The sequence below is a fragment of the Anguilla anguilla genome, chromosome 16, assembly GCF_013347855.1.
Source record: "Anguilla anguilla isolate fAngAng1 chromosome 16, fAngAng1.pri, whole genome shotgun sequence".
Classification (NCBI taxonomy): domain Eukaryota; kingdom Metazoa; phylum Chordata; class Actinopteri; order Anguilliformes; family Anguillidae; genus Anguilla; species Anguilla anguilla.
In genome coordinates, this window is record NC_049216.1 from 11433880 (window position 1) to 11461236 (window position 27357).

The following is a 27357-nucleotide window of genomic DNA, read 5'->3' on the forward strand; positions in this document are numbered from 1 at the left end:
TTCTCAGTTTCCTTAAAAAACCGCAGCTGTCACTGCTGCACTGCCCGCCTAACTGGCTGAATAATCCACTCGGCACGTCTCTCTAAACATAGGTTCTGTCCATATTACAGATAATCCTTCTTAATTCCTTTTTATTTTATGCTATTTTAATATTATTAACTGGGGCTACAGAAGAGGGGTCTATTTTACATTATTAGAAGTTTGCTAGGACCCATCTTTGCATATTCCATATTTATGGTCTCTTAGAACAGCACAACAAAAGGTCTAAATAAAATATTGCAACAGCTGAGACTGCTGCCATTGATTCCAGTTTAGCTGTGTATCCTGTTACTGCCATAGAGAATGAGTGTGGGGTTCTGGGGGAAGTGGGGGTGGATTACCTTTGTTAGACTGGGAGAATCTTAATTTGATAAACTGGAATATGAGGATGTTTCCCCCCCAACATTGTGCCACAACATTAGGGTAGTTGGCGTGTGTGTGCAGTGGCCATCTTCGGGGTGGAACTGCCCAATGAGCTTTGAGCTTCTTCGTTGCTATGGCTTATGACCCTGGTGGTGCTGCTGGTTCTGCACGGTGTATCTGGTCAGTGAACGAATTGCTCAAACAGGGGCTGTTCTCTCCCGTCCTCCTGGAGAAGAGCGGAACAGCTGCTACCGTGTGTGGGAGAAGCCGGAAATTTCCACGGGAGGCTGAGCGCGGTGCGGCAAGAGCTGGCGTCAGGAAAAAGTGTCTTTAATCACTTTTCAGATGGTTTCAAACTTCCACTAATCAGCTTAGCTTTATCCCTCCGAGTCGCTTCCGAAAAGTATACTATGTGTGTATAATGCTCTGTGTGTGTATTTGTGTGTGTGTGTGTGTGTGTGTGTGTGTGTGCGCACATAGTATTTAATTTTCACATTGAACCATAAAAGGTTTTTCTTACTGTTTATGTGTCACCTTTCCGGTGTTCATGTGTCATAGATACAGCATTGAGATGGTGGCGTGCACTGATTGGTTTACCCTGTGCATTGCTGAAAGAGGTGCGCGTTTGTCTTCTCTTTCCGGCTCTTGGTCCAGGTCACCTTCACGAAGAGGAAGTTCGGCCTGATGAAGAAGGCCTACGAGCTGAGCGTGCTCTGCGACTGTGAGATAGCCCTCATCATCTTCAACAGCTCCAACAAGCTGTTCCAGTACGCCAGCACCGACATGGACAAGGTGCTGCTCAAGTACACCGAGTACAACGAGCCGCACGAGAGCCGGACCAACGCCGACATCGTGGAGGTGAGAGAGAGAGAGAGAGAGAGAGAGTCTGAACCTGAGAGAGAGAGAGAGAGAGAGTCTGAACCTGTGAGAGAGAGAGTCTGAATCTGAGAGAGAGAGTCTGAACCTGTGAGAGAGAGAGAGAGAGAGAGAGAGAGAGAGTATGAACCTGAGAGAGAGTCTGAACCTGAGAGAGAGAGAGAGTCTGAACCTGTGAGAGAGAGAGTCTGAATCTGAGAGAGAGAGTCTGAACCTGTGAGAGAGAGAGAGAGAGAGAGAGAGAGTATGAACCTGAGAGAGAGTCTGAACCTGAGAGAGAGAGAGAGTCTGAACCTGTGAGAGAGAGAGAGAGTCTGAACCTGTGTGAGAGAGAGAGAGAGAGAGAGAGTCTGAACCTGTGTGAGAGAGAGAGAGAGAGAGAGAGAGAGAGAGTCTGAACCTGTGTGAGAGAGCGAGAGAGAGAGAGAGAGTCTGAACCTGTGTGAGAGAGCGAGAGAGAGAGAGAGAGAGTCTGAACCTGTGTGAGAGAGTGAGAGAGAGAGAGAGAGAGAGTCTGAACCTGTGTGAGAGAGAGAGAGAGAGAGAGAGAGTCTGAACCTGAGAGAGAGAGAGAGAGAGAGAGAGAGAGTCTGAACCTGTGTGAGAGAGCGAGAGAGAGAGAGAGAGTCTGAACCTGTGTGAGAGAGCGAGAGAGAGAGAGAGACTGAACCTGTGAGAGAGAGTCTGAACCTGTGTGAGAGAGTGAGAGAGAGAGAGAGAGAGTCTGAACCTGTGTGAGAGAGCGAGAGAGAGAGAGAGACTGAACCCGCGCCTATGTGAAAGCCTTATGGCTGTCTGCATCCGGGCGTGCGGTTAGTCTTGCAGGGTAGAAGGTGTTTTTTAAAAATGCGAAGCGAACCGTTTACCCACGTCCTGAGTGTCACCTCTGGTTTGTGGCCGGTAACTATATTAAGACGATCCTCTTTCATGTGCGCGATGCGCTCTGTTAGCTCGGCGCATCGCGTGGATGTGCGTGATGTCCCTTTATGCTGGTGAATTCATTCTGTCTGAAGCAATTTGGCTCAGCCGTTTTGCCAAAGTCTGATGGCGATAACAATGGTGATGATGGTGATGATGATGAATGTGGTGAGGGCTCTTTCTAGGCCTGAACTCTGTCTCTGTCACTGAGGTCTGGAGCAGCAGAGAATCAAGACTGTGAGTTCAGTACAGCGAGAGAAAGAACAGTCTTTATTGTTCATCCTTTATTAGACCCTTCTCTATGAGAGCTGCGTGGTACCCCAGAACCATGGCAACCGCCTCCTCAGAAGAGCTCTCCACATGCTGGCCGCCACAACGCGAAACCACCTCCATCTATTTCTGAGCCCTCTGTTGCCAATGGCAGCATCGTACTTGGAAAGTTCCGGAGTTTGGCAGAAAATAACGTTTCTTTTCTCACATTTGTTTTTATTTGCCTACACCTCACCATTGTTATCATTACTGCTAATGCATCATCCATTTCATGTGTTTTTTTTTTTTAGAACTAGGATACTGCTATAGCTACTATAGCTGAGCAAGTATGAAAATATCTTCGGTCGATATAAAAATAAACAGTGTGCTTTGTAAACACATTAAACGGCACGCTTTGTGCGCTCGCTGTGTAAACTATACGGTGACACATACTGCCAGTTGACGGCATTTCCCAGGTAAACACACGAGAGTAATAACACTTACAGGGCTTATTGTATGAGATATTAATTATGTAGCCGTGTCTGTTTACTTAAGTACTTGAGGTGAAGTGTTTTGCTTGGGAGCGCTGCAGAGCCTCCGCAGAAAGAGAACTCTATGGTCACAGCCCCGGTTCCCATGGCGCCGGAGTACGCCGCTCCGAGCCTCTCATGCAGATTTTATTCACGGTGAAACCACACCGCTGTGTTTCACCTCTCGAAGCCACAAAGATAAAAGGCGGGGGTTCGGTATCCGGGGAGAGTCGCGGCGGACGCGGCGCGCGGGCGTTGGTCGGACGGGTCCGTGGTGTTTTTGTGAAAAGCTCGCCGCGTTCTCCTCGGCCGTGTTAGGCTCTTGCACGCACCCGCTCTGGCCTTTAAAGGAAGAACGAGTGCGTCTTTGGGAGATGAGCTAAATTGATTTTCTTGTAGGCGTCTCTCTCTCTCCCTCCCTCTCGGAGATCGCCGGAGGATAATGGCTCTGATTGGTCTTTAATGTAAAGCATCAGCAGACATCCTCTCTGTGCTCTGCGGAGGCCATGCGTGGAGCTGCTGTTTACTGCACAGCGCAGTTACTGTGTAGATGACAGGCTAGCACAGCTCCCATGAGCCACTGTGCTACACAGTTACTGTGTAGATGACAGGCTAGCACAGCTCCCATGAGCCACTGTGCTACGCAGTTACTGTGTAGATAACAGGCTAGCACAGCTCCCATGAGCCACTGTGCTACAGTTACTGTGTAGATAACAGGCTAGCACAGCTCCCATGAGCCACTGTGCTACAGTTACTGTGTAGATAACAGGCTAGCACAGCTCCCATGAGCCACTGTGATACACAGTAACTGTGTAGATAACAGGCTAGTACAGCTCATATGAGCCACTGCACAGTAACTGTGTAGATAACAGGCTAGCACAGCTCCCATGAGCCACTGTGCTACGCAGTTACTGTGTAGATAACAGGCTAGCACAGCTCCCATGAGCCACTGTGCTACGCAGTTACTGTGTAGATAACAGGCTAGCACAGCTCCCATGAGCCACTGTGCTACAGTTACTGTGTAGATAACAGGCTAGCACAGCTCCCATGAGCCACTGTGATACACAGTTACTGTGTAGATAACAGGCTAGTACAGCTCATATGAGCCACTGCACAGTAACTGTGTAGATAACAGGCTAGCACAGCTCCCATGAGCCACTGTGATACACAGTTACTGTGTAGATAACAGGCTAGCACAGCTCCCATGAGCCACTGTGCTACGCAGTTACTGTGTAGATAACAGGCTAGCACAGCTCCCATGAGCCACTGTGCTACGCAGTTACTGTGTAGATAACAGGCTAGCAAAGCTCCCATGAGCCACTGTGCTACACAGTAACTGTGTAGATAACAGGCTAGCACAGCTCCCATGAGCCACTGTGCTACGCAGTTACTGTGTAGATAACAGGCTAGCACAGCTCCTACGAGCCGCTGCACAGTTACTGTGTAGATAACAGGCTAGCACAGCTCCCATGAGCCACTGTGCTACAGTTACTGTGTAGATAACAGGCTAGCACAGCTCCCATGAGCCACTGTGCTACAGTTACTGTGTAGATAACAGGCTAGCACAGCTCCCATGAGCCACTGTGCTACAGTTACTGTGTAGATGACAGGCTAGCACAGCTCCCATGAGCCACTGTGCTACAGTTACTGTGTAGATGACAGGCTAGCACAGCTCCCATGAGCCACTGTGCTACAGTTACTGTGTAGATGACAGGCTAGCACAGCTCCCATGAGCCGCTGCACAGTTACTGTACAGAGATCAGGCTGGTACAGTTCTGAGGAGCTACCGCACAGGAAAGCCATTGTAGAGATAAGAGGCTGGGAGATCTCCTGTGATCTTGCAGGGGTGTCTGAGACCAAGACACAATAACAGCTCCTTGGCCTGACGACGTGTAATTAGGACGCCGTCTCTTCACAAAGGCGCACACGTACACACACACACACACACACTCCTATTGTCTTTCACTTCTCGTTCCTGTTCCGTGCTTTAAGTATCCTGGCATTGCCGTGTGCGGGGGCAGTCTGCTTCACATTAAAAGCATATGGTTTATTAATGAATAATAAGTAATGAAGTGTATGCGTTTGAGGTCACCGTTGACACTTAAGTGCATAAGCATATGGGGGGGGCGGGGGGAAGGCTGGTGGGTCCATTACAGAACTTTCTAGCCTTGAAGGTGAACTTGGTTGCCAGAGAGCTCAGATGCTCCAGAAGCTTGCACAGTACTTTCTCTTCAGCTGATTCGAGATCTGTGCGATAAGCTGACCTCAAATGTCACATGGTTGAACCTTTTTCTGCTCATAATGTTAGTCTTGTTTGTCCTGCACCGTTAATTGAGACAACGCTGTGGGTCGTTAAATTAATTGATTTGAGTGGAAATTCTACACGGTGAGATTTAATCCAGACTCCCCCCACCCTCAAAACGTAGGCCTACCTTCCCGCCCCCGCCCCTAGCTGAGGTAATGGAATGTCCCTGACCTTGCACTGAGGCAGTGAATACAGGGCACCCATTGTGCTCATTGTGTGTGTGTGTGTGTGTGTGTGGGGAATTCCTACAAAAACGTAATTCTTTGTAACTTCACTTCAGCTTATTTTGTGCCCGACAGTTTTCCCCGATGTTCCATGTCCGTTTGACGTCACAATGTGAGGAAAGCAGGCTGAGGAGAAAGCGCCGTATTCAGTCTGACCCGATGACGCAACTCACTCGTTTTCAGGAAATGAAAATGTATGTTAAATGCGGAGGCTATGGTGGCAGCTGTAAGAACAGGCTCAGACCATCCTCCGTCCACAGTCAGCGTGCAGCCAGGTGAAAAACAGATGTAAAATACAAGCAGTCAGCAGTAGCGCCCTTGTGGAGGCCAATCAGGCAAAGCTAAGAGCATCCTGTGGTTGCCTATATTATGCTAAAGTGCACACAGCGACCTATAGGAGCTATTTTTTAAAAATTGTCAAATTTGTGTCTATAGCGTTGTTTTCAACAGTCTCGGAGTTAAAGAGCATTGTGTGAAGAACCCTTTGGCTGACATGTTTAGTTTCCAGTGACTTTTACCACACTCACATCATGGGACCATATCCGGGAGACGTAGGCAAATATGCTTGGCTCAGAAACAGCGGTGCAGCGACTGTTTCATCACATACATGGTTTGGTAGCATCCTCTGACCCTCTCTACAACCTAAAGAAACAGCAGAATTAAGGAAAAGTATTAAAACATTTGTAGGTGTTTGCTTTAGGTGTTAGTGGACAGACAGTGTGGAGGAGGTTGACTTCGTGTTGATTTCTTATATAATCTGGCCTTGTCCTCATTTACCCATATTAAATGCAAAAGAACTGTCATTTTATAGTCACCTAGAGATATGTGGATATCCTTTAGGGGTGTAATGAAGTATACAGTACAGTATACAGTATATTTGGCAGTGCCCACTTTATAAGAATGGGAAGAGACGAGACTGGCTATTATCGGAGTTTAGTGATTAAAGTCTTTTTAAAATCTGCTAGATGGTAAAATTTGAAGAGCTTTACATTAGTTTTGATATCTGGAGAAATATTCTATACTGATAAAGCAATGGTGGCCCATTCATTCCAAAATTCCAGTTTCATAGAAAATAGGTACAGAACTGGCCTTTACTTATTAGAACCTGTTATTTTCCTCGAAGTGATGTTGGAGTGGGATTTTGGACCCCTTCCCTACCAGTATAGGAATATCTTTCCTGGGTACGGAATGTATTTGTGCGCTACCTTTGACAAAAAGGATCATTGCTAGAACTGACAGTGTTAAAGGTGGAGAAAGAGAGAGGGAGGCTGGGTGTGTTTAATTGTGTGTTACAGCAGTACTGTGGTGAGGTAGTGCTTTGAGCGAAATAATGTGTGGAACCGTGAGGTTGGAAAAGGGAGGAAGGAAGTCTGTGGGAGTCTGAGGACAGCAGGCCTGTTCTGATAAAGGAAGTTTGCCCATCTCCCCATTTCCTTTCCCCACAGGAAGTGATGTCATGCAGGGCGATGATGCTAGACATCCACCACAGTCACGCCACAGATGTTCTTTACCCTTGGCAGAATGCAAACTCTGAGACCAGTTCTTTCTTGGCTCAAAACATGGGTGTTCAGTCTTCAGCCACATTCCCATGAATATTCAGTGTTGGTCAGCACATGAGAACATCGAGGTCCAACGCTGGCGGGGACGGAACCGTTAACGTTAAGAACACGCCAGAACTTGTCGGTACTCAGTATGCAGAACATCTGTGGACACACACGCACAGCCATGACAGCTTGTGTGAATAAATTCCCCTTTGTTCTCACACATGTTAATCCTGGAATCAGAATCCCATCCAACTTTTTACAGAGAACAGTTGCAGTAATGACGAGGTTAATCCAATCCAGGACCAGTCTTTGGCCATAGCCTTAGCTCAGCACTGAGACTCTGCCAGACGAGGGAGCTGGTCACTGCGCTCCCTTGTTGCCTGATATAGCCTCAAGCCGGCAAAAGTCTTTTCCTTTTTGATCACTTATAAATCACTGTGGGAAAATTAATACGTGTGCGCCCATCATAAGAGGTCATTAGAGATGGATTGTTTGGGCTGCATGGTAATTGCAGAAACCTTATTGATATTTCATAAAAAGAAAAAAATCACATATTAATGAAAAAACTATCCTCAGAATTGATGTTATTGAGAAGGGGGAACTCGGTTAATACAATAGTCTTTTGAAAGGATCATCATCCATATCACCAACTGCTGTTCATTGGCTGAGCTGTGCAGTCGTTGTGACGAACGAGCACGTTTCACGTGCGGCTAGCGCAGGCAGTTCGCAGGTTCCCGATTGGCCAGGTCAGTCCCTGTCTTGTGACGAGGTGGGTAGAAACATTGCTGACAGTAACCCGTCCTCGCTGGCTACGTCGGCCAATCGCGCGTCACCCCGCTGGAACACAGTCGGCCCAGGCGCGTCAGGCTTCGGTTCCAGGCCGTGGGGTAAATCAGCATTACTCTAATGGTAGGGGTTATAATCCCTGTGATGAGCCGTTGTGTGTCGTGCGCACACTGAAAGCCACGCCGGGTCGGCTCTGCGCTGAGGTAGCCAGGAGGGGGACCTCCGCTAAGCGTTCAGCCGGCTGCCTCGCTCTAACTCTCGCTCCGCTGATGTCACAGACCAGTGTTCCCCCTGGGTTTCGGGCCGTTAGACCTGCTGCCGGAGATTACCCGCTCGCCTCAGTCTCGTTCGCGTGGACGCCGCGGCGCTGGCTTTTAATTGGGGCCGCGGGGGCGCGTCTCTTCCCCGAGGCACGCATGTGCCCGGTTAGTCTTGGGGGAGGGGGGAGGGGGGAGGGGTTGGTATTAGAAACCTTTTTTCACTTTTTATAATAATTATGTACTTACATAAATGGATCCAGCTGTGATTCCTGGCTCGGGGGGACGCTCGTGACATGACAGCCCTCGCCTGCACTGTGTGGGAACTCCAGCTGGCTGAGCCCAGCGCGAGGAGCTGGACGGCTGCTGGAGCCGTGGCTGACGTTCTGAACCAGACAAACTGACTGTAGATAGACAGACAGACACAGATAGACAGACAGACACAGAGAGAGACCAGGCAGACAGACACAGAGAGACACAGACTGACAGACCCCTCTGCTCATTTTCTGATATTAGCATTTCCCTGACAAACATCTTTGTGAAAACGTGCCCTTTTGTTTTAGGCACTTCAGGAAAGTGTTTCCGTATCATAATGCAGCGCAGTGACGCGCGATTCGCTCCGTCTCGCAGTGAAACTTCATATTAAATCTTGCGTTGATTTCCCAGGTGGTCCGTAACACTTAATTTCAGCGCTGTTCCGTCTCTTTCAATATTCCCACTTCCCCCTTTCAGCCTCTCTTCAGATCTTCATTTGACAGTCAAGAAACACCTTGTCGTGATTCTTTATTTATTTATTTATCGTTTGGTTATTGGTATATGGCGGTGGCTTACTGTGTGATAAAATGTCAGTTGCCTTGACATTAATTTAATCTTCCGAGCTGATTTTGGCCCAGACCCTTGATATTGAAAGTACTGTTCTTGAAAGGTAATATTTGTACAGTCTGTGTGCTCTGAGGCTCCATGACTTTATTACCCTGACATTTACTCAGTGCATCAGAATCCTAACACTGTTCACCTTCAGCCTCTTGAGTGCCACGCGTGGGAGGGGGGCCGGGTGCTGCCTTAGTGCAGTCATCTGGGCTGGGGGCTAGACTGAGCTAGGGCCGTCTGTGAGCTAGACTGAGCTAGGGCCGTCTGTGACCTAGACTGGGCTAGGGCCGTCTGTGATCTAGACAGAGCTAGTGCCGTCTGTGAGCTAGACTGGGCTAGGGCCGTCTGTGATCTAGACTGGGCCTAGTGCCGTCTGTGACCTAGACTGGGCCTAGTACTGTCTGTGAGCTAGACTGGGCTAGGGCCGTCTGTGACCTAGACTGGGCTAGTGCTGTCTGTGACCTAGACTGGGCTAGTGCTGTCTGTGAGCTAGACTGGGCCTAGTACTGTCTGTGAGCTAGACTGGGCTAGGGCCGTCTGTGACCTAGACTGGGCTAGGGCCGTCTGTGACCTAGACTGGGCCTAGGACTGTCTGTGAGCTAGACTGGGCTAGGGCCGTCTGTGACCTAGACTGGGCTAGGGCCGTCTGTGACCTAGACTGGGCTAGGGCCGTCTGTGAGCTAAACTGTGCTTATGCAGACTGTGCGAACTTGACTGTGCCAGTGTAGTCTTGATTGTTTCAGTGTAGGCTAGCCTGTTCTCGTCATTATGGTATGTTACGATAGACTTGGAGATGTGCAGCTAACTGTGCGGCTAACTCTCCTTGCCTGGCGAGATGACTGATTTTAAGCTGAAATCAGAGCATTTTTGGGATTGTGGCCCTCCGAGGCTTGTTGTTGGCCACCCCTGCCCTAATTTAACAAGTTTAAGCCTTGCCATCCCTCTCAGGTTTGGGGTAGGCCCCCTTTGCAGCGCTGTCTGTAGCTAATGGACGCTTTCTCTCACGATATTGATTCTGCTTTTAAGGGAGAATGCGAAACCGGGCGGGATTCTGGGAAATGTGATTGAGTGTAATTCAATAACACCGAGCACAAGGCCCTCCCCTGAGTGACACTCTCTTCCCCTCCAGCCCTGTGGTCCTAGCCACACACACACGCTCTTTTTCGCTGTTTTACTCTGGGGTGTTATAAATATTAAGTTTATATTATAACCATGCAATGTACTTCAGATAAAAAGGCAAACGGGTATTGCTTCTTGTCCATTATGTTACTGATAAAAGTGTCGGTACATTGTTTAATTTATGTACCAACTTTTGACAGTAACACAATGGGGAAAAGAGCACTTTGCGTTTTTTGGTTTTAAGTGTGTTAGCCAATTTACAGCTGTTGTCAAAGTAAGTCTTTAAGTTTGAAGTTGATTCCAGGTTGCATATGTTTAACTGGAGGAATGGACTGCACTAAGTAATGCAGTATGGCAGAACAGGCCCATCTCAATCTCTTTAAGCTAGCATTAATCTGGTTATATGTATGCATTAGTGCAGTATTAAAAGCTCAATAGTGTTTTTTTCCTCTTAAAAGCAGTAATGTGGTCATTCATTTATCCTGTCATTCTCTGAGTTTTGGGTTTGGTATTCAAGTACATTTTCCCTGTCTTATTGTAAGTGATGAAACACGACACACACACACACACAGGCAGGAGCCATCTTCATCTCCATACACAAGGCTGTGTGTGACTTGCTCACGAAAGGACATTAGAGACTGCAGGCGATGTCTCTAATGTGTGCAGCAGGACATACTACACATGGCAATTAGTGTGGTCCCATGAGCATGTCAGATCGCCGAAAGCTAGACCCTGTGTTATTATTTTTTATTACGAGGGCAGAGTAACAAGGCGGAACTGATGTTCCTGATACCCCCTCCACACCCCACCCCCGTGTTGTGCAATGTGAAGTTGTTTGGGTGGAAATTTCATTAAAATAAAGTTGATGGTGATTATTATTATGATGTTGAAACAAGAGGATACAGTTTTAGAAGTTTTGAAGCTCACATTTTTACAATGATTAAGTGGACTCCACATGTGGACGGAGCCAGATGAAAAAAGGAAGCAGAATCTGAACTCTGTCAGGGTTCTCAAGTGGCTTGCAGAGTCTTGCATACGGTGCCTCAGCGCTGTAGGTGGTGACAGAAGTGACGTGCACTTTCACAAGTGTAACTTCAATTTAAAGCCAGAGCTCAGCAAGTCGAAGTGTGCCTGCATAATATGTTAAAAAGAAGGTACTTTACGAAGTGTGGAAATGTGGACAGTGTCAGTGTTTTTTTTTTTTTTTTTTTGAGCTGCCTTGATAACACGCCTTACTGCGTGCTTTGGTATTCATATGCAACACTATTACACAAAACATTTAAACTGTTGTCCATATGAAGACAGTTTTAGCCCGTGTGACAAAATTCAGCACGCTATAGTCTAACACAGATGCTGTCACATTAATGTGCCGTATGCATTCTCTTCAGCAGTTTACACATCTGATTAGCACAGATTTCAGACCCACGACCCACGACTCGACTGATCCAAATTCTCTACGACCTCCTTGACTGCAGTGACTGGTGTGGCACCCGGTCAAATGCTCAGTGTTAATTCAACATTTACCAGAGTTCATTTGAGTCCAACGGAGATCGCGGGTACTCTAATGGAATCAAATGCGTTCTGTTAAGACTCGATTTAAAACGCTGAAGGTTTCACTGCGTAGGCTTGACACGCGGACATCCTTCGGAGAAACTGTGGGCTTGACTGTCTCGAGTTCAAATGTTGTGGACTTTTCGGTAATAATGGCTCTACCCCATTCGTCAAAGTGACATCTTGGTGGGCAGTGGCGGGTAATTATCCAGGCGGTATATCTGGCAGAATTGATACTCCCTCATGTATCTGTCGTTATCACAGAGATTCAGGCAACAGATGTATTTGGAGTCTCATAATGGCTCAATCGGTCTTTAAAGGGACCAGTCTACCCCCCAGCTTTGCTTAATTTATTTTTCTTTTTAGGTTTATTTTTACAGTACGCTACTCTACATAAATATAAACAGATATTACCCCCTCCGCTACATTTATCTGTGTGGCGTCATTGTCGTGGATGGTTTGCTCTGGTTTTAACGTCTGCTGCAGTACAGGGAGACGGGTTTGTTGCGCATTGTTGTCCATACAGCTGTGCAAAGGTAACGGCTCCAAAACATCCACCCAGACTGCGGAAGAATCCCGCAGCTAGGCCTGCATTTCCGGCGAATTCAGTAGTTATGATAGCTAAACAATGGACACTGAGGAGGAAGGGAGTTTTTTTAATAAAGCAATTTAGCAACGCTACGGCAGCGATATCGTCATGAGAATACAATGGATGTGAAAAAAAAAATCCCCTGAATGAATGCAGTTGATAGGTGTGTAATAAATAAATAAGTAAATAAATGTCCGCGTGCAGCCTACAGTATGTCTGCATCAGAGTACAAACCTCACGGCGCGACATCTTTCAGACAGGTCCGCAGGAGCCGCGGGCCGCTGACAGAGAACCCACGTGACGAAACGGCGAACGCTCCCCGGCTTCTTTTTCCTTTCCTCCCATGAAGGATAAACGTTCTGCGCCGAAGTGGGGAGGAGGAGATGCGGGAAAGCTTGCGCTGAAAGACCCGTCTCTGTGCCGTTACGCAACGCGGCAGAAGTGTTTCTGAGCGGATGAAAGCTCTCCCTATTGCGCCCCCCCCCCCCCGCCCCGCTGCTCCGAGCCGCTGCTCCGAGCTCATTCACACTCAAAGGAGCCCTTTGATAAGCCCATTAGATGGAGCGGATTGGACACAATGGCCATGTCGCGAGGCATTTGCACGCTACCTTGCTTAGCTGCGGCGGAGGAGCACGAGGACCAATCGAAAGCGCCGGGCAGGGGGGAAGGAGGGAAGGTGGGGTTTAAACGAGGTGAGCGGTGGCGACCCGCGCTCGCCCACTCTGCGCACGAGGCAGCCCAGACTCCCGTCTCTCAGTATCGAGCAGAAAGTGCTGATGGGCAGAGCGGGCAGAGCGGGCAGAGCGGGTAACTCCTGGTGCCGTTAAGTGCACTGCGCCCTAGGTGACCCGAACGGCACTGCCCACTCTTATTTCTTCCGTAAAGTTTTTAGTTTTTCTTCACTTGCACTTTCTTCATACTTGGACATCATGCCGAGAACCTCAGTTTTTATGCTTCTCTGCATCGCCATAAATAAGTGAAATGTGGATGCAGTAGTCATGAGCCTAGTGTGTGTGTGTGTGTGTGTGTGTGTGTCTTTGTACATACGGCTGATCGATTTCATGAAATGCACTAAATAATTTTTAACTGATGACGAAAATACACATTTTACAGAATTTAATTACTCGTACAATAAAAGCGTCATTACGATATTAGCTCACCTCAGTTCACAAATGTATTTATGGTCAGTTTTTTTATTTTATTTTTTTACTTTGGAATATTCCACCAGTATCTCACTCCTGTTTTAGGTCAGGATTGTTGAGTTTGTCAGTGAATTTCCTCTTTGCTGATGAAATGGCTTTAGTAGCTTTCTGTTTTATTCGGCCGCTGTCTTTCTTCAGCAGCATAGTAACTGTTATGGAAGCCGCGGTGTGCTTTGTCTGCCCCGGGCAGTGGTCAGTATCTGTACGTAGCGGTTACCCTTCCAGCTTTCATTCAGAGAGAGAGCGGCGCTGGCTTGAGCGCGGGGTAAGCTAACGGCTGAGGATGCGCTAGCTAGCCGCGGCGCTGCGGAGCGACTTTGCCGGATCGCCGCGTCAGTGGGAGGGAGCGGAGCTGTTCCTGTCTTTTCACACACACTGCGACGTCCCCGCTGGCCTGACCTCGCACCCCCGGCCCCCTCCCGCACGCCTCATTTCTCTGGCGCGGAGAGCCAAGTCTCATCAACGCTGGTCTGGAAGTGCGTGAGAAAATGGGGGAGGCCTCTGGTCCCAGCGTCCCCTCCGGGTCCTCGTTAACAGATTACACTGTTCCACTCGTTACTGTGCCCCACAGCTCCGCCCCCCACCCCACCCCCCCAAGCATATCCACCCCCTTTTCTGCAGGGTCTCTGTTGCACCCACTCACACTGCCTCCCTCTCTTTCTCACGCACACATACTGTACCTTCCTTCTCTCTCTCTCTCTCTCACTCACACATGCCCCTCTGTTTTTGACACACGCACTGTAGGCCTGTCTCTCTCACATACGCTGCCTCTCTCCCCCCCTCCCTCTCACTTTCTTTCTTTCTATCCCTCTCTCTCTCTCACACACACACAGCTCCCCTTCTTTGGCCCTGATTTAAATCAAACGGTAGTTAATATTGCTTTGCGTTACAATTTCAATCGATTTATGAAGCCACAGCTGTGACTTGCTGCTCAATGATATGTGCTTGAACATCATTTCGCGAAGCAGATCAAGGCCTTTGTTGTCACTATGTGCATGTCCTTAAAAAGCATACGGTGCACCATAGCCTGATTTCAAGAAACTTCATTTTGTGGTTAAAAATGGTCTTGTGTTGTGCAACCATGATTTAACATGAGAGGAGCTTTTCTTAAGGATGTGCTTGGATGACATTTTGTGCTCTTCTATAGCCTTCCGAACTGAACATGTATTAGTGACGAGACCAGGCGTTTCAAACACGGACAAAAGAGAAAATCTTCGTACTTCATACTTTCTAAGCTTTCTGATTTTTATTTATTTATTCATTTATACATTGAAACGTGTCATAAAATATTACTAGAACATCAATGTTGTTGAGTAACACTTTTATGGTTAAATAATCGAAAAATGTTTATTATATATAGATAAACATATTATTGGCAAATGAAACCCATTCTTTACCATATGAAGAGCTGTGTGTGTGTGTGCGCGTGCGTGCGTGCGTGCGTGTGTGTGTGTGTGTGCGCGTGTGTGTGTGTTGGGATGTGGTACAGTACGTTTCACGCCTTCATTGTCCCGCGGTGCCTGATGTGCCCGGTGGCGGGTTTCCATGGCGACCCCTTCCCGCCTGGCGACGCCGGCGGGTCGCGGGGACCTCTCTTTCTTTTCGAGGACGCGCCCGCGGCCCCGCCCGTCTCGCTGGGCCGCGCCCGGCCTGACCGCCGCGCGGTCCAGATAACGAGCAGGTCGGGGCCCCTAATTTGCAGTTGCGCCGGGACGGGCGGCGGCCTGGCGGGAGGAACGGCCGAGCCGCGCGGTAAACAGGGCGGGGCCCGGAGCCGCGGCGGGCGCCCGTAAACAGGAAATGACCCGGGGGCGGGCGTCTTCGCGGCAAAGAGTTAAAACAAATAAAAAATAAAGTGGAGGAAGCCCCGCCAGACGTAATGACCCCGCACAAGCGGCTCAATCGAGAGTCAATCGAGGGTTGTGCTCCAGAAATGTATATATAAATAAAAACCCTGTGGGAGACACAAAGGCGGCCTTGGTTTCTCGGTGGTAATGGGCTGGGGTAAAGATCCAGGGCCATTAGGGGGCGGCTGCACCTCCATTACTCCACCCCCCTGCTGCACCTGTCCCCTCAGACGGGTACGGGGGTGGAATCCAGGTCAGTCTCCTCACGGTCCCGTGGCCAGGACCACATCTGCCCAAAGTGAGTTTGGCAGGACCTGCACACTCTTACTGTCAAAGGAGAGAAGCATGGAGCCAGAAGTTATCTTATCTCTCCTGCCCACAGGTGTGTGTGTGTGTTACGAGGTCTCTTCTCAAAAGCATAATCCCACTGTCAAACATTCAATGAATCATCTCATAACCACAAGTGAAGCTTAAAGCATCTGGTCTGACCTCCATGTAAATGTATGCTGACACTTACTGTACTATTCAACAGTGAGGAGTGGAGACGTATACATTAAAATGCACAGGGAAAATGCCAATATAAAAACAGTGTGAGAATAAGAAAGGCAGTATGCAGTATCGGCATGTGTTTTAAAAAGAGACGCAAGAATATGGCTTATTTAGCTGAGCGAAGTGGACGGTGTTCTACGTGGCATTAGTGAATTTAATCGCTGTCGTTCGGTTTGCGCGTCCTCCTCTGGCGGATTGACCCTGATGTGTGAAAGCTGTCCGTGTGACTAAACGCTTCTCTCTGTTCGCTGACCGAATTAGCGACGTCTGACACGCATCGTCTCGCGATACGTTGAAGGGAAGTAATGTGTGGGATTTTTGGTCCAGACTGGTGAACGTGCTGCTTCCACAGCTGCAGATTGAGAAGGTTTAGAAGCACTCCGCCCATCGTTCATATCATTCTCTTAAACCAGGAAATGCTTGTCAGGTTTTTACAGACTATCCCTATTGGTTTTTGTAAAACATAGTCATTTCTAAAAGCTGACAGGCATTTTCTGATCTAAGATATATTAAGCTGGGAATATGATTGTTTAGGTTCATATATTGAAAAAAATGTGGGGTTCAGTGGGGTTTTGCTGGTTGGGAGAACTTTTTCTCCCAGAGGTACTGGGTGCTATGAGTGCAGTTAAGCAGTGCTGACCAAAAGTGGCATTAACCTCAAAAGAGCAACAAATCATTTCCCCACCCCAATTACCGCGAATATATGTGTGAATTCTCCGATTTTATTTCAGAAATTAAGACTCAAAAGCCATATTGACTGTGCCAGCTCTGATGTGGATGACTGTTTTGGGCACAGCCCCCGCGCGGAGGACGGGTTCTGCAAGCTTAGCGAAGAGGGGGATTTCATGTACAAGCGCTGCGCTGTAAGTACCGCACACCCCCCTCTCCCGCCCCGCCCCTTTGTGTTGATTGGCTGTTCTATGTTGGTGTTCACTGCAGGCGCTAAACAAGAAGGAGCACAGAGGCTGTGATAGCCCGGACCCCGACTCCTCCTATGTCCTCACCCCCCACACAGAGGAGAAATATAAAAAAATTAATGAGGAGTTTGATAATATGATGAGAAATCATAAAATCGTAAGTAAAAAAAGAAGTTGTTTTTTTTTTTTGTTTGTTTTTTTTTTTTGCCTGGCTTTGCGGCTAAAAAAAAAAAGGATTTCTTCCCCTCCTTTATTCGATTCTGTTTTTTTTTTCTTCTTTTTTTCTTACTGGAAATTAACCCCTCCTTCTTCACCTCCCCTCCGACCCACGACCCCTCTCCCGTCGGCAGCGAGACGCGGACGGCCTCCCCGTCCGAGCGCGGCGGTTTCCAGCCAATGGAAAACGCGTCCGTTTCCTCGACGACGCGCTTCTGATTGGGCGGCTCGCATGCTGTCGCACGCTCTGATAAGATCACGTTGTGAGGGCAGGAGGGGGCGTGGCCTGTGCTCCTGTTAAGGGAACTGGGCTTGTGAAGGGGTCAGGAGGCGGGGCTTTTGTGTGTCTGTCACAGGGCAGGGCCAATGGGCTTATCGAGGTGTTTGTGGTTTCCTGTACACAGGGACCCTTCTCATTCACCAAAATTTTATTTGGCTTATTCTAAGCAACGATTTGAATCGGTAAAGTGTAGATTTTTTTTCAACTGACAGTTAGAATTATACCGAAAAATACTTATAAATTTTGTAGAGGGAGAGGATAAAAGTAATATCCTCCCCCTCTACAAAATTTACCCCGGTATAGAACTCCTGCTGAGGCAATGGTGATCTTATTTTGGTCGTTGACAGTTGTGAACCCTTGCACTAAATAAAGTTTTGGAGTTGAACTGCTGATGGTCTGAACACTGACGAGCACTATCCCGTTAACACACTAATGGACTCACTAACATTCTCACCGCACTGTGCTGCGAATGTGGTCGTTTCGTCCACACCAGCGACGGTCACTCCAGCCTCTGACAGTCAGCACTGAACCGGTAACGGTAGCCGTGACGCTAGCTGTAGCACTAAAGGCAGCGGTGATGGAAACTGTTACGGTCATGGTAATGCCAGCGGTAATGTCGGTTTTAATGGTGCGTGCAACGTAATTAAGAAGGTTTCTCGATCCCAGTGCTTTAGTGCTGACTGTTACTGTGCTGGACTGGCCCTTTCTGAAACGAGGTCCCACACCAGTTTGCATGCCTGTAAAATGGTTAAGAATGCTGAAGTTTTTTGTCATGAAGGTGTAGGTGGGACACACACACACTCATTTCCACAGGTGGGGGGTGAGGATTTGGACAGCCACTCAGATGTTTTTCTCTATGGTGCTCATCACAGAGCATTCCCTTCTCCCCCATTCCTATGCTCACCCACGCAATATTTAATAAATATCCAAAGCCATACCTTTCAGTGTTGTAATAAAAAGTATAGTAATGCACACATAATCAAATGATTATTGATAAACTGCTCTTCATACAAGGTCCTCCAAGTGCACTTGGTGAAGGCACCATCTCACTCATGTGTAGTGTGCTGAATTGTGATTGGGCAGGCCGTTACCAGGGAATGCTCTGTCCTCTGAGCCGGGGCCGTCACCGCTCGCGTTCTCCACCCCGGTGACTGTGTAACCGCCAATCTCACGGGCCGCTGATCCTCCGCACGTCTCTCCCCCCCATGCCCCCCCCGCAGCCCGCCGGTCTGCCGCCGCAGAGCTTCTCCATGCACGTGGCGGTGCCCGTCTCCAGCCCCGGCGGCCTCTCCTCCTACAGCCCCGCCGGCTCCCTGGGCGGCCAGTCCCTGGCGGGCGCTTCGTCGCTGGGCGACGGCGGGATGCTCTCGCCCCCCCAGGGCTCCCTCCACAGGAGCGTGGGGTCCCCCGGGGTCCCCCAGCGGCCCCCCAGCGCCGGCAGCACAGGTCAGTGTCGCACCCGTGCCCCCACCCCCCCCCCCCACCCCAGACCTGTCTTTCGTCTCCTCAGCAGCAGAGCTCTCTGTCCTGTCAAAAATACTTTTCAGATTAACAGAGAGAAGCATGAATGTGTGACTTCTCAAATGTGCTTAGTGTTCATATATATATATATATATATATATATATATATATGTATATATATATATATATGTATAACATCATGTATGTTTATTTTTACATTGAATAGTTAAACCAAGTTGTGTGAACAGTAAACCTGCATTGTGTGTGCATTCTGGCATTACATACATGATGTTAGAAGGGCATTTTCACAAATAATAATCGGTTTTACATCCTGAAAGAGAGAACAAAAACGTCTCCTCCTCCGTGTTAACGGCTCGATATTAAAGCTCTGGCGAAAAGCGCGAAAGGTCATCGCAGGAGGCTGCGACCTCACAAGAAGAAAGGAAAGAAAAAGAAGAGAAGAGAAAAGGGGGCCCAGAGTTGTCTGTTTATCGTGACGGAGGTGTGAAAGGACGGTGTCAGTTCGCACCTTGCGGAGGGCGCCGCTGCCAGACAGAAGCGAAACTCATTAGCGGTGTTCTGAGAGCCGCGGCCCCGCGCGGGCAGCCCACGGCTGTCTCACAGGGCCCCCGCCGCAGGGGGGGGGGGAAGAGGATGAGAGTGAGCGAGAGGGGGGGGGGGGGAGAGAGTGAGAGAGAGGGGGGAGGGAGAGAGTGAGAGAGAGGGGGGAGGGAGAGAGTGAGAGAGAGGGGGGAGGGAGAGAGTGAGACAGAGGGGTCGAGCAGGGGGGAGAGAGAGGATGAGAGTGAGCGAAAGAGAGAGGGGGGGAGGAGGGGGGAGAGAGGGGGGAAAGGGTGAGAGAGAGAGAGAAGGGAGGGGGAGGGAGAGACAGAGAGAGAGAGAGGAGGGGAGGGAGAGGGGGGAGAGAGTGAGAGAGAGAGATAGAGGAGGGGAGGGAGAGGGGGGGAGAGAGTGAGAGAGAGAGATAGAGGGGCGGGGAGAGGCTGTTTTCTATTATCTGTGATCAGTAAGTGTTTATGCCGTAGCTCTCTTGTCGTGATGTCCCAATATGTTTGAATTTGGCTTGAGTGTAAAATTGGGCTGTAATGGCGAGCTTATGAGACCCTTCCCATCTCACCTCTCACTTACCAGCCCTGTTTCTTTTTTTTCTTAACCGCGGCAGCAGGCCCGATCTTTTATTGCCAGCGCAGCGGAGGAGTTCTCAGTTTTATTCTACCTGTCACCTAATGAGGTGACGATAAGTGCTGAAGCCGTCTCTATTGTCGCGCGGATTAACCGCGTTAGCCGCTCTCGCCTTTTCCTCGGGGTAACCTAATTTTCTCTCGCCGTGGGTGTGAAGACCTGAGCTCTGTCTTTCACCGGGGGGGGGTGGGGGGGGGGGGTGGGGGAGAGAGGGGAGAAGCGCGCGTGCTAAGTTCCTCACCCTTTGGCTGTGAAAACCCCCCAGACCAGCAGAATTGAAGTGAAGGGAACGAAGCCGCGTCCCTCCGGGCTGAGCTAGCGACTAGCTGAGCTAGCGACGAGTTCTCCCCGACAACAGCGGCGGGATTCAAGCCTGCTCGGGCCACCGGAAATCTGCCGAGCGCTCGAAGAAAGAGAGAGAGGGTGACTCATTTCACATGTTTTTCCCTGAATCCAGAAACAGACCGTCACACCCAGGGCCCAGTGTCTCTGTGTGGGAGAGTGAGGAGAAAGAGCTGACGTCTGACATTAGTTTCTTTTTTGAAAAAAACAGGGTTTTTTTTCCAAATGAAGTTTGGACTTTCGTCATCGCCGACTGTTGCATCGACCGTGCCGCTGATTATTAGTGTTCACACTGAAGTGAAATCTGTGATTAGGCAAAGTCATTTTTTGGCTTATTATTTACCCCCCCCTGCCCCCACACCCCCTTCGCCCCCGCCCCCCTTGTCTGCGCCTCGTAAATTGTTAGGGGCGGCTGCGTGACACATCGTTAATTAGACGCGCTCCGGTAAAATGCGGTCATGTGACGCGGCGGTGGAGAGGACTGGCAGACTCAGACCTGCGGGGAGAGTTGTGGCGAAGGTGGGCTGTGAATTCTGACATCTCCGCAGCAGATCCACACTCGCGCTCTGCCTCAGCTCTGTTCCGGAGTGAGAGCAACAACAATGTAGAAAAAAACAAAAGAGCCTGCTACCTCCATTTTACACGCGCCCAAAAAAGGAAATCTTAACGACTTGTATGAACCTAATTTCAGGCATTAAGTTAATAACTTTTGTTATTGCCTGGCATTTTACCACAAAGATCATTATGCTTAACTTAATATTGCATTCATTGTTTTAAGAAATCTTATCTAGTAATTTTCTTCCAGGAAAAATCCATTGGCAGATAATTTTGCTTATTTGAAGCATTTTTTATGCATTTGTCAAGCCATTCCTATTTTTTCATATTTGTTTAAATTGCATTTTTCACAGTGAGTATCTCCCTTTGCGAATTCCATCTTTGGTTGCCTGTTTTAGATTTTGTCCCCCCCCCCCCCCCCCCCCTCGGACTGCGGGGTCCTGTTAAGGCACTGCTCTATTACTGTCTAGAATCTGGACCGTGGCAGTGCGGACTGGGGCTAGCAACCCCGCAGGGCCACACTCCGCTGGCTCTAGAGCCACCCGTAGCGGCAGGTTTTCAGTCAACCAGGATAAAATTGTTCTCTAGCGACCCCTGCTGGTTGATGCCACGCCTGCGGCCCTCGTGAATGGTCTTCCTCCGAATCACGTCTGTGCAGGCCCGACTTACGGGCCATCGCCTTCATAAGAAAGCGCGACTGATGCCGCGCGCTTCGGAGGAGAGAACGAGCCTGTCGCCGCGCTCTTTCCCCAGTGTTGACGGCTGGGACTGTGGCAACGAGAAGAATTCAGTACGGTTTTATTAGTACCGCGCTTTTTACAAAGGGCATCGTCGCAAAGAAGCTTCTCCGAACCCCCCCCCCCCTGTGGGCGGGGAGGAGCGGAGCGGATCGCGCTTCCCGCCGTGGCAGAAGCGACCGCGGCGCCGCCCTCCTGGGCCCCTGCGGCGTCCTCACCTCTTCCCCTCGCCAACCGCGGCGAGAACCCGCCGACGCTCGCGGCTGGAACGCGCCGGAGTTCTGCCGCGGCTGTGCTGCGCGCGCTCGACGAAGAACCGGCGCTCGGCTCACGCGTTAAAAACGTTCAGAGAGCTACCGGCGCTGCCACGTCTAGACATACGCCGTCGTGTTACGTGCAGTTTTTTTCTTATTATTTCAAGTAAATGACATGTTTCTGCGGGGGCAAAGAGATGAACAGTAGTAACCACTGCGGCTTCCTGCTGAGGCTTTGCCGGGGTTTCCCCCAGCGCGCAGCTGCTGGCCTGCCTTCAGCAGTGACGGCTTAGCCTGACTCGAAACGCCGGTTTCCATGACGCTCCGGTCCGCGAAGGAGGTGAGGTCACATTCACACTTGGCGCTTGCAGTGTTCGCACGCTTTTCGGTGTGTTTTTTTAAAGGAAATCCACATCCTGCTCTAATCCACGTTTATTTTCGAGCGGGCGCCGGGCGGTCCCTTCCCTGCAGCCTGCTCTGTAAGTTTGGGTGAGCGTGAGCGAGCACGCGTCTGCGTGTAAGTCTTTGTGATGGAAGAGTAGATTTAATGTGCCGTTGATGCAGACCAGAAGATGCAACGAGACTGGAACAACCCGGACATGTGACACCCTCCCTCTCTGAGCCAGTTACACAATGCTCTTTAGCACTGGCCGGCCCGTTAGCATTAGCCTGATTGCAAATCAGTACCAGGCAATCCCGACACAGAAACCAGTGCTTTCCACTGGATGTGCCACTCGAAGACACACTTCCTCTCCCTGGAAAATGGGTGTCAACATTCTAGGAGGCACAGGAATTAAACAGGAAATAAATGTTTTTATTTTATATTTTTAATTAGGAGGTTTTTGGAATGTTTATTTAAAATTCTAAGTCAGTGTTCTAGAACTCCATTGTTTTCAATTACCAGAAGTGATTGTTACATCATCATTAGAATGTTCAGTTCAGAAACATTCTAATCACATATTTGTGATCTTTCACTTGGACGGGTTAACACATTATCTGCTTAAACAGCTGGGTATTTATCAGAGTTCAGGTTAAGTTCCTTGCTTAAGGGTACCGCAGCAGTCCTTCCAACCTGGGAATAGAAACCAGCAACCTTCTGGTTTAGAAGCTCTGGCTCGTTAAGCGCTGAAGCAGACAGGAGGCCGGGGCCCTCGCTGTCAGCTCTTTTGGAGTGACAGATCGCTCCGGGCCGGGCAGAGACAGGCGCTAGCCTCCGCAGCATCATTACCGCGGTTGGGTGTCGCGGGGCAGGAGACGCGCGGGGTGAATTGCGGGCTTTTGAGGAGGCTGGATGTGGGCGGGGGTGCGTACCCGTACCGCACGGAAAAGGAAGTTAGGGGGGCCGGGGGGGGGCGGAGCTGATCTCCGAGCTGCGCTGTCGCGGCGCGCCTTCGGGCCAAGGACGCCCGCAAGGTCGCGCATCCAGCTCTTCCTTCCTGACAGCAGCTGACACCGGGGTCATTTCTGGGTCCTGGGGGACGGAGTAATGAGGTGGGCAGGGGGAAGAGTGAAGAACAGCTTCGCGGGAAGGCCTTCATCGCTATTGGCCGTCTTTATCTCACGAGGCTCCTCCCGGTGCTGCTCTGCTGCAGACGTTTTTATAACGGTACCATAGTTTGTTCTTCTGTACCTGCATGGGGGTTGCCAGGTGAAATTCCTCAGACGACATTATGTTGTTATATAATTCCCAGCCATAGGAGAATAACATTGACCAAGTTCTGTCCCCCTCCTGACAGCAGCCCTGCCTGCTTTTGTCTGGGCCCTGCGTCACCTCTGCACACCCTTTGTTGGCGTGCAGCGGCTGCTGCTGCCCGCGTTTGATTCATATCTGAATCTCTGCCCTCATCTCCCGACAGCAAAATCACCAGATCCACTAAACTGTAAAGTGCTGCGCCTTCCTCCCAGAGTGAAGAGATGTGGCGTCTGTGTTAATTAATCTCTGTTCTGTGTGTGTGTGTGTGTGTGTGTGTGTGTTCGTGCGCGTGTGTGAGTGTGTGTGTGTGTGTGTTGTATGTGTGTGTGTGAGTGTGTTTGTGAGTGTGAGTGAGTGAGTGAGTGTGTGTGTGTGTGTGTGTGTGTGTGCGCGTGTGAGTGAGTGTGTGTGCGTGTGAGTGAGTGTGTGTGCGTGCGTGTGGGTGTGTGTGGTTTGACCTTTGACCCCTTCTTCCCTGTCCCTGCTTGGTTTGGCTCTGTCTCACCTCGGCCCTGTACAGAGCAGGCTGTGGACTGGGCCGGGCTGCAGGCTGTAAGCTGTAGGCAGTAGGCTGGGCCGGGCTGCAGGCTGCAGGCTGCGTGGCTCCGATGGCAGCAGGCCTGGTGTTTAATCTGTGCTGTTTGTTTAGCGCCGGTTAGCGGCGGCCATGTTTGAAGTGCAGATTTCAGGCCCGCGGGGCTGTTTGCTCGCGGCGGCGGCGGCGGCTCCGCTATTGGCGAGCGGACGGCGCATTTCCTTTAAAGCAGATCCCCGCCCCCTCCCTCGCCACCCCCTCCCCCCACCCCACCCCGAGCTGACAGGTGCACCTGTTAGCGCCGGGCCGCGGCGGCCTGCCCTTATATGGGCCGAGCGAGGCCGCCGGCACGCCCCGGCCCGGCAGAGCCGGCGAGGCATTTCGGCAGGGGCGTACGCCCGAGGGCCCCCCCCGACGCATGACGCACGACGGGACGGTCCCGTCCGCCCGCCCGTCTGAGCGGCAGCGGCAGGTGGACGTTAACCCTTTCCCCGGCTCGAACCGTGGCCTGCCACCCTCCCCAAACCAACCAAACCCCCCCACCCCCCTCCCACCTACACACACACACAGGCTCTGCATGCCCAGGCTACGCCCCAGCGCTACGCCTGAGCAGCCGTCCAAAAAATTCCACCCCGCCCGCGCAAGATGGCGGACAGATAGCGGCAGGGCTTAAAGACGCTGAGTCACTGTTAGAATGTTGACTCAGGTGTGGGGGATGATTTTAAAAAAAAAAGAAAAAAACTGCCGTCGAAAACGAAAACAAACAGCTGCGTTTTTTTAAGCAAACGCCCACGGCTAAAAACCGGCGAATAGCGTTTGGATCGCTAACGGGTCACGCGACGCTAATCTCGCGCCGGTGAGTTTTTTTTTGGAAAGCGCCTGCGGTATTATTTTTTCGCGCGCGAGAGCTTTCGGGAGAACGTGCCGCTTCTCCCGCGTCTCCTGGGTGAGGTGGTCTGATGGCGGGGGCGGAGGCGGCTGGTAAACAGCGGAAAAAGCGGGCGGCCCCCGGACGCCCGGCGGTGCGTTTATAGAGCGTCCCGTCCCCCGCCTCCCCGCTCCCCGCTCCCCTGTGCATTGCGCTCAGCGGGGACTTGAGTAGGGACTGGCTCTCTGACACTGTGCTCTGTACCCCAGGGAATACTCTGACTGCACACCCGTGAGTATGAGTTCAGCATGGAGAAAGGAGAGACCATTTAACCCCACCCCCCCATTAATGTCCCTGGCATTGCTCTGTCTTTTCTCTCTTTCTCTCTTTCCATTCGGCCACCTCTTTCAGCGCTCAGAGTTCTGGAAAGTGCTGTGACTCAGTGATTAAACCAGGGCGGCTGCAAGCCCTGTTTCAATCTCAGCAAATCACCTAGCTTGTGCCTTCTGAGGGAGAGAGAGAGATGCACATGGGTCCAGTTAAAACTGGTGGATCTTGTAAATTCATTTCTTTCCCCCCTTGATTTTAGACAGAGGAATACCTAACCACTGTAGAGTGAAAGTCTTGCTCAGCGAGATGGGGAAAGCCCGGTCACAGCCACCCTCCCTCCCTGGGTGATGCTGCGGCCAATCACCAGTCGCCCTGCTGGGCTGCAGCCAATCAGCTGCGACCCGCTGTCAGCACCTGCACAGGCAGAAACTGTTCACCTTATCATCCGTCTATCATCTTGCCTTCACCAGTTTGTCACGGCTTCTCAAACGCATTGGGACTCCTGGATTTAATTGGGAGTGACAGGACTCCTCAGCGGTCTCTGCGCTGTTTCCCCTCTGTCACACGGGCAGGATGTGAGCTGGCAGCCCCCTGACTCTGTTTCCCTGCAGATGGGAGAGAAAGTGTTTTTAGGCTCATTGCTTTCTCGCACTTATCTCCAAATGTCATATTTGGCTCGCTCTGCGAGTACAGATTGCATAGCTCATTTGTGCGTATTTACATATGCCGCCTGTACGTAACACAGGTGCTGTTCATTTTTAATTGATATAGCACTAAACTGAGAGGCTTGTTGATGTTAAAAACATAAATAAGGAGGTCAAAAGTGTATGTGTGTGGGGTAGGGAGGAGGTCGCTGGCCCCCTGTTGCCCCTGGGTCCAAGTCGTGAAGTGTTACACCTCAGCTCCTCCCACCCAGCCGCTGTGCATGTTTGTTTGGGTCCAAAACTGCTCCACAGGCTTCAAGAAATAGTTTAAACTGACAATAAAATGAAATGAATTTTTGCAGAATAACTGTGTAATACACACACACACACACCTCTGGAGGTATAACACTGCAGTACATGCTGCTCAAAGGCAAGCCCAGTTCAGCTACATGAGCAGACGTCAGGGCTGCCAATTAAAGACATCTGTTGTGCGGCTTTAATTGATTTTGGGTGTCATTCTGATAAAGGAGCAGCCTCAGGCAAATGGGCACGGCCACAAATGGGAAATCACATGGGCAACAGGGCACATCCACAAGCAAACGGGAGATTGCATATGCAGCAGGGCACATCCACAAGCAAACGGGAGATTGCATATGCAGCAGGGCACATCCACAAGCAAACGGGAGATTGCATATGCAGCAGGGCACATCCACAAGCAAACGGGAGATTGCATATGCAGCAGGGCACATCCACAAGCAGACGGGAGATTGCATATGCAGCAGGGCACATCCACAAGCAGATGGAAAATCCCTTATTGCAACAGGGCACCATCAACAGTGCAAATGAGAAATCACTCAGAACAGAAGCATGCAGTGAAACCTTGTTAGTTTGCGGAAGTGTTTTCTTAGCACGAAAAACTGCCCGTGGTATAAAGACATTTTATTATGCAAGACAGTTCCAAGGGGGCAGCTTTAATTATTCATGGGTCTCTTTTTAAAAATGAAGATGGCTTCTTTTCCAAGCCGAGTTCATCCAGAGGTTTTTCAGAGGCCGAGCCTGTGTCAAGCTGCATCGAGACAGCAGGAAACCTAATAAAACAACAAACGAAAGCAGCACCAAACGAAAGCAGCGCTGAACAAACGATCCTTAGCGATGACTAAGCAAACGTAGAGCGTGATTCAGCCTGACTTCGTGAGCTTTGAATAATAATTTTCAAGCAAGTGTCACGTTTTTCATCTCTCGCCACAGTTTTTTTTGTGTGTATTAAAGCAACAATCATGTTGTCTAAGAAATAGAACATTGAAATGGAAAATCCCTTTGGTATTAACAAAAATGCCAACTGTGGTTGTACTGAATCTTAGCACTTCCGCAATGACGCACTACGCGAGAGCAACAATTCCCTTCGGTGTTATTGGTGCGATGGAGCTGGCGGTCCATCGGCCTGGCGTAGCCTCAGTTAGCCGTGTCGCGGCGCGATGCGATCGCACATTCGGGATGTGGTTGT

General features: G+C 50.0%; 1 protein-coding gene across 8 annotated transcripts in view; it reads left to right on the forward strand.

The window, feature by feature from the left end:
- mef2aa (myocyte enhancer factor 2aa) overlaps positions 1 to 27357 on the forward strand; it is a 93291-nt gene that overhangs the window by 54825 nt on the left and 11109 nt on the right. For 4 of the 8 annotated variants that reach the window (XM_035395426.1, XM_035395425.1, XM_035395424.1 and 1 more), the window contains 4 exons: positions 1057 to 1260; positions 16550 to 16681; positions 16758 to 16892; positions 18452 to 18677. In XM_035395426.1, the coding sequence (XP_035251317.1) occupies positions 1057 to 1260; positions 16550 to 16681; positions 16758 to 16892; positions 18452 to 18677 (697 nt within the window). The remainder of the gene's footprint in view (positions 1 to 1056; positions 1261 to 16549; positions 16682 to 16757; positions 16893 to 18451; positions 18678 to 27357) is intronic. The other 4 variants (XM_035395430.1, XM_035395432.1, XM_035395429.1 and 1 more) reach the window with 2 other exon arrangements.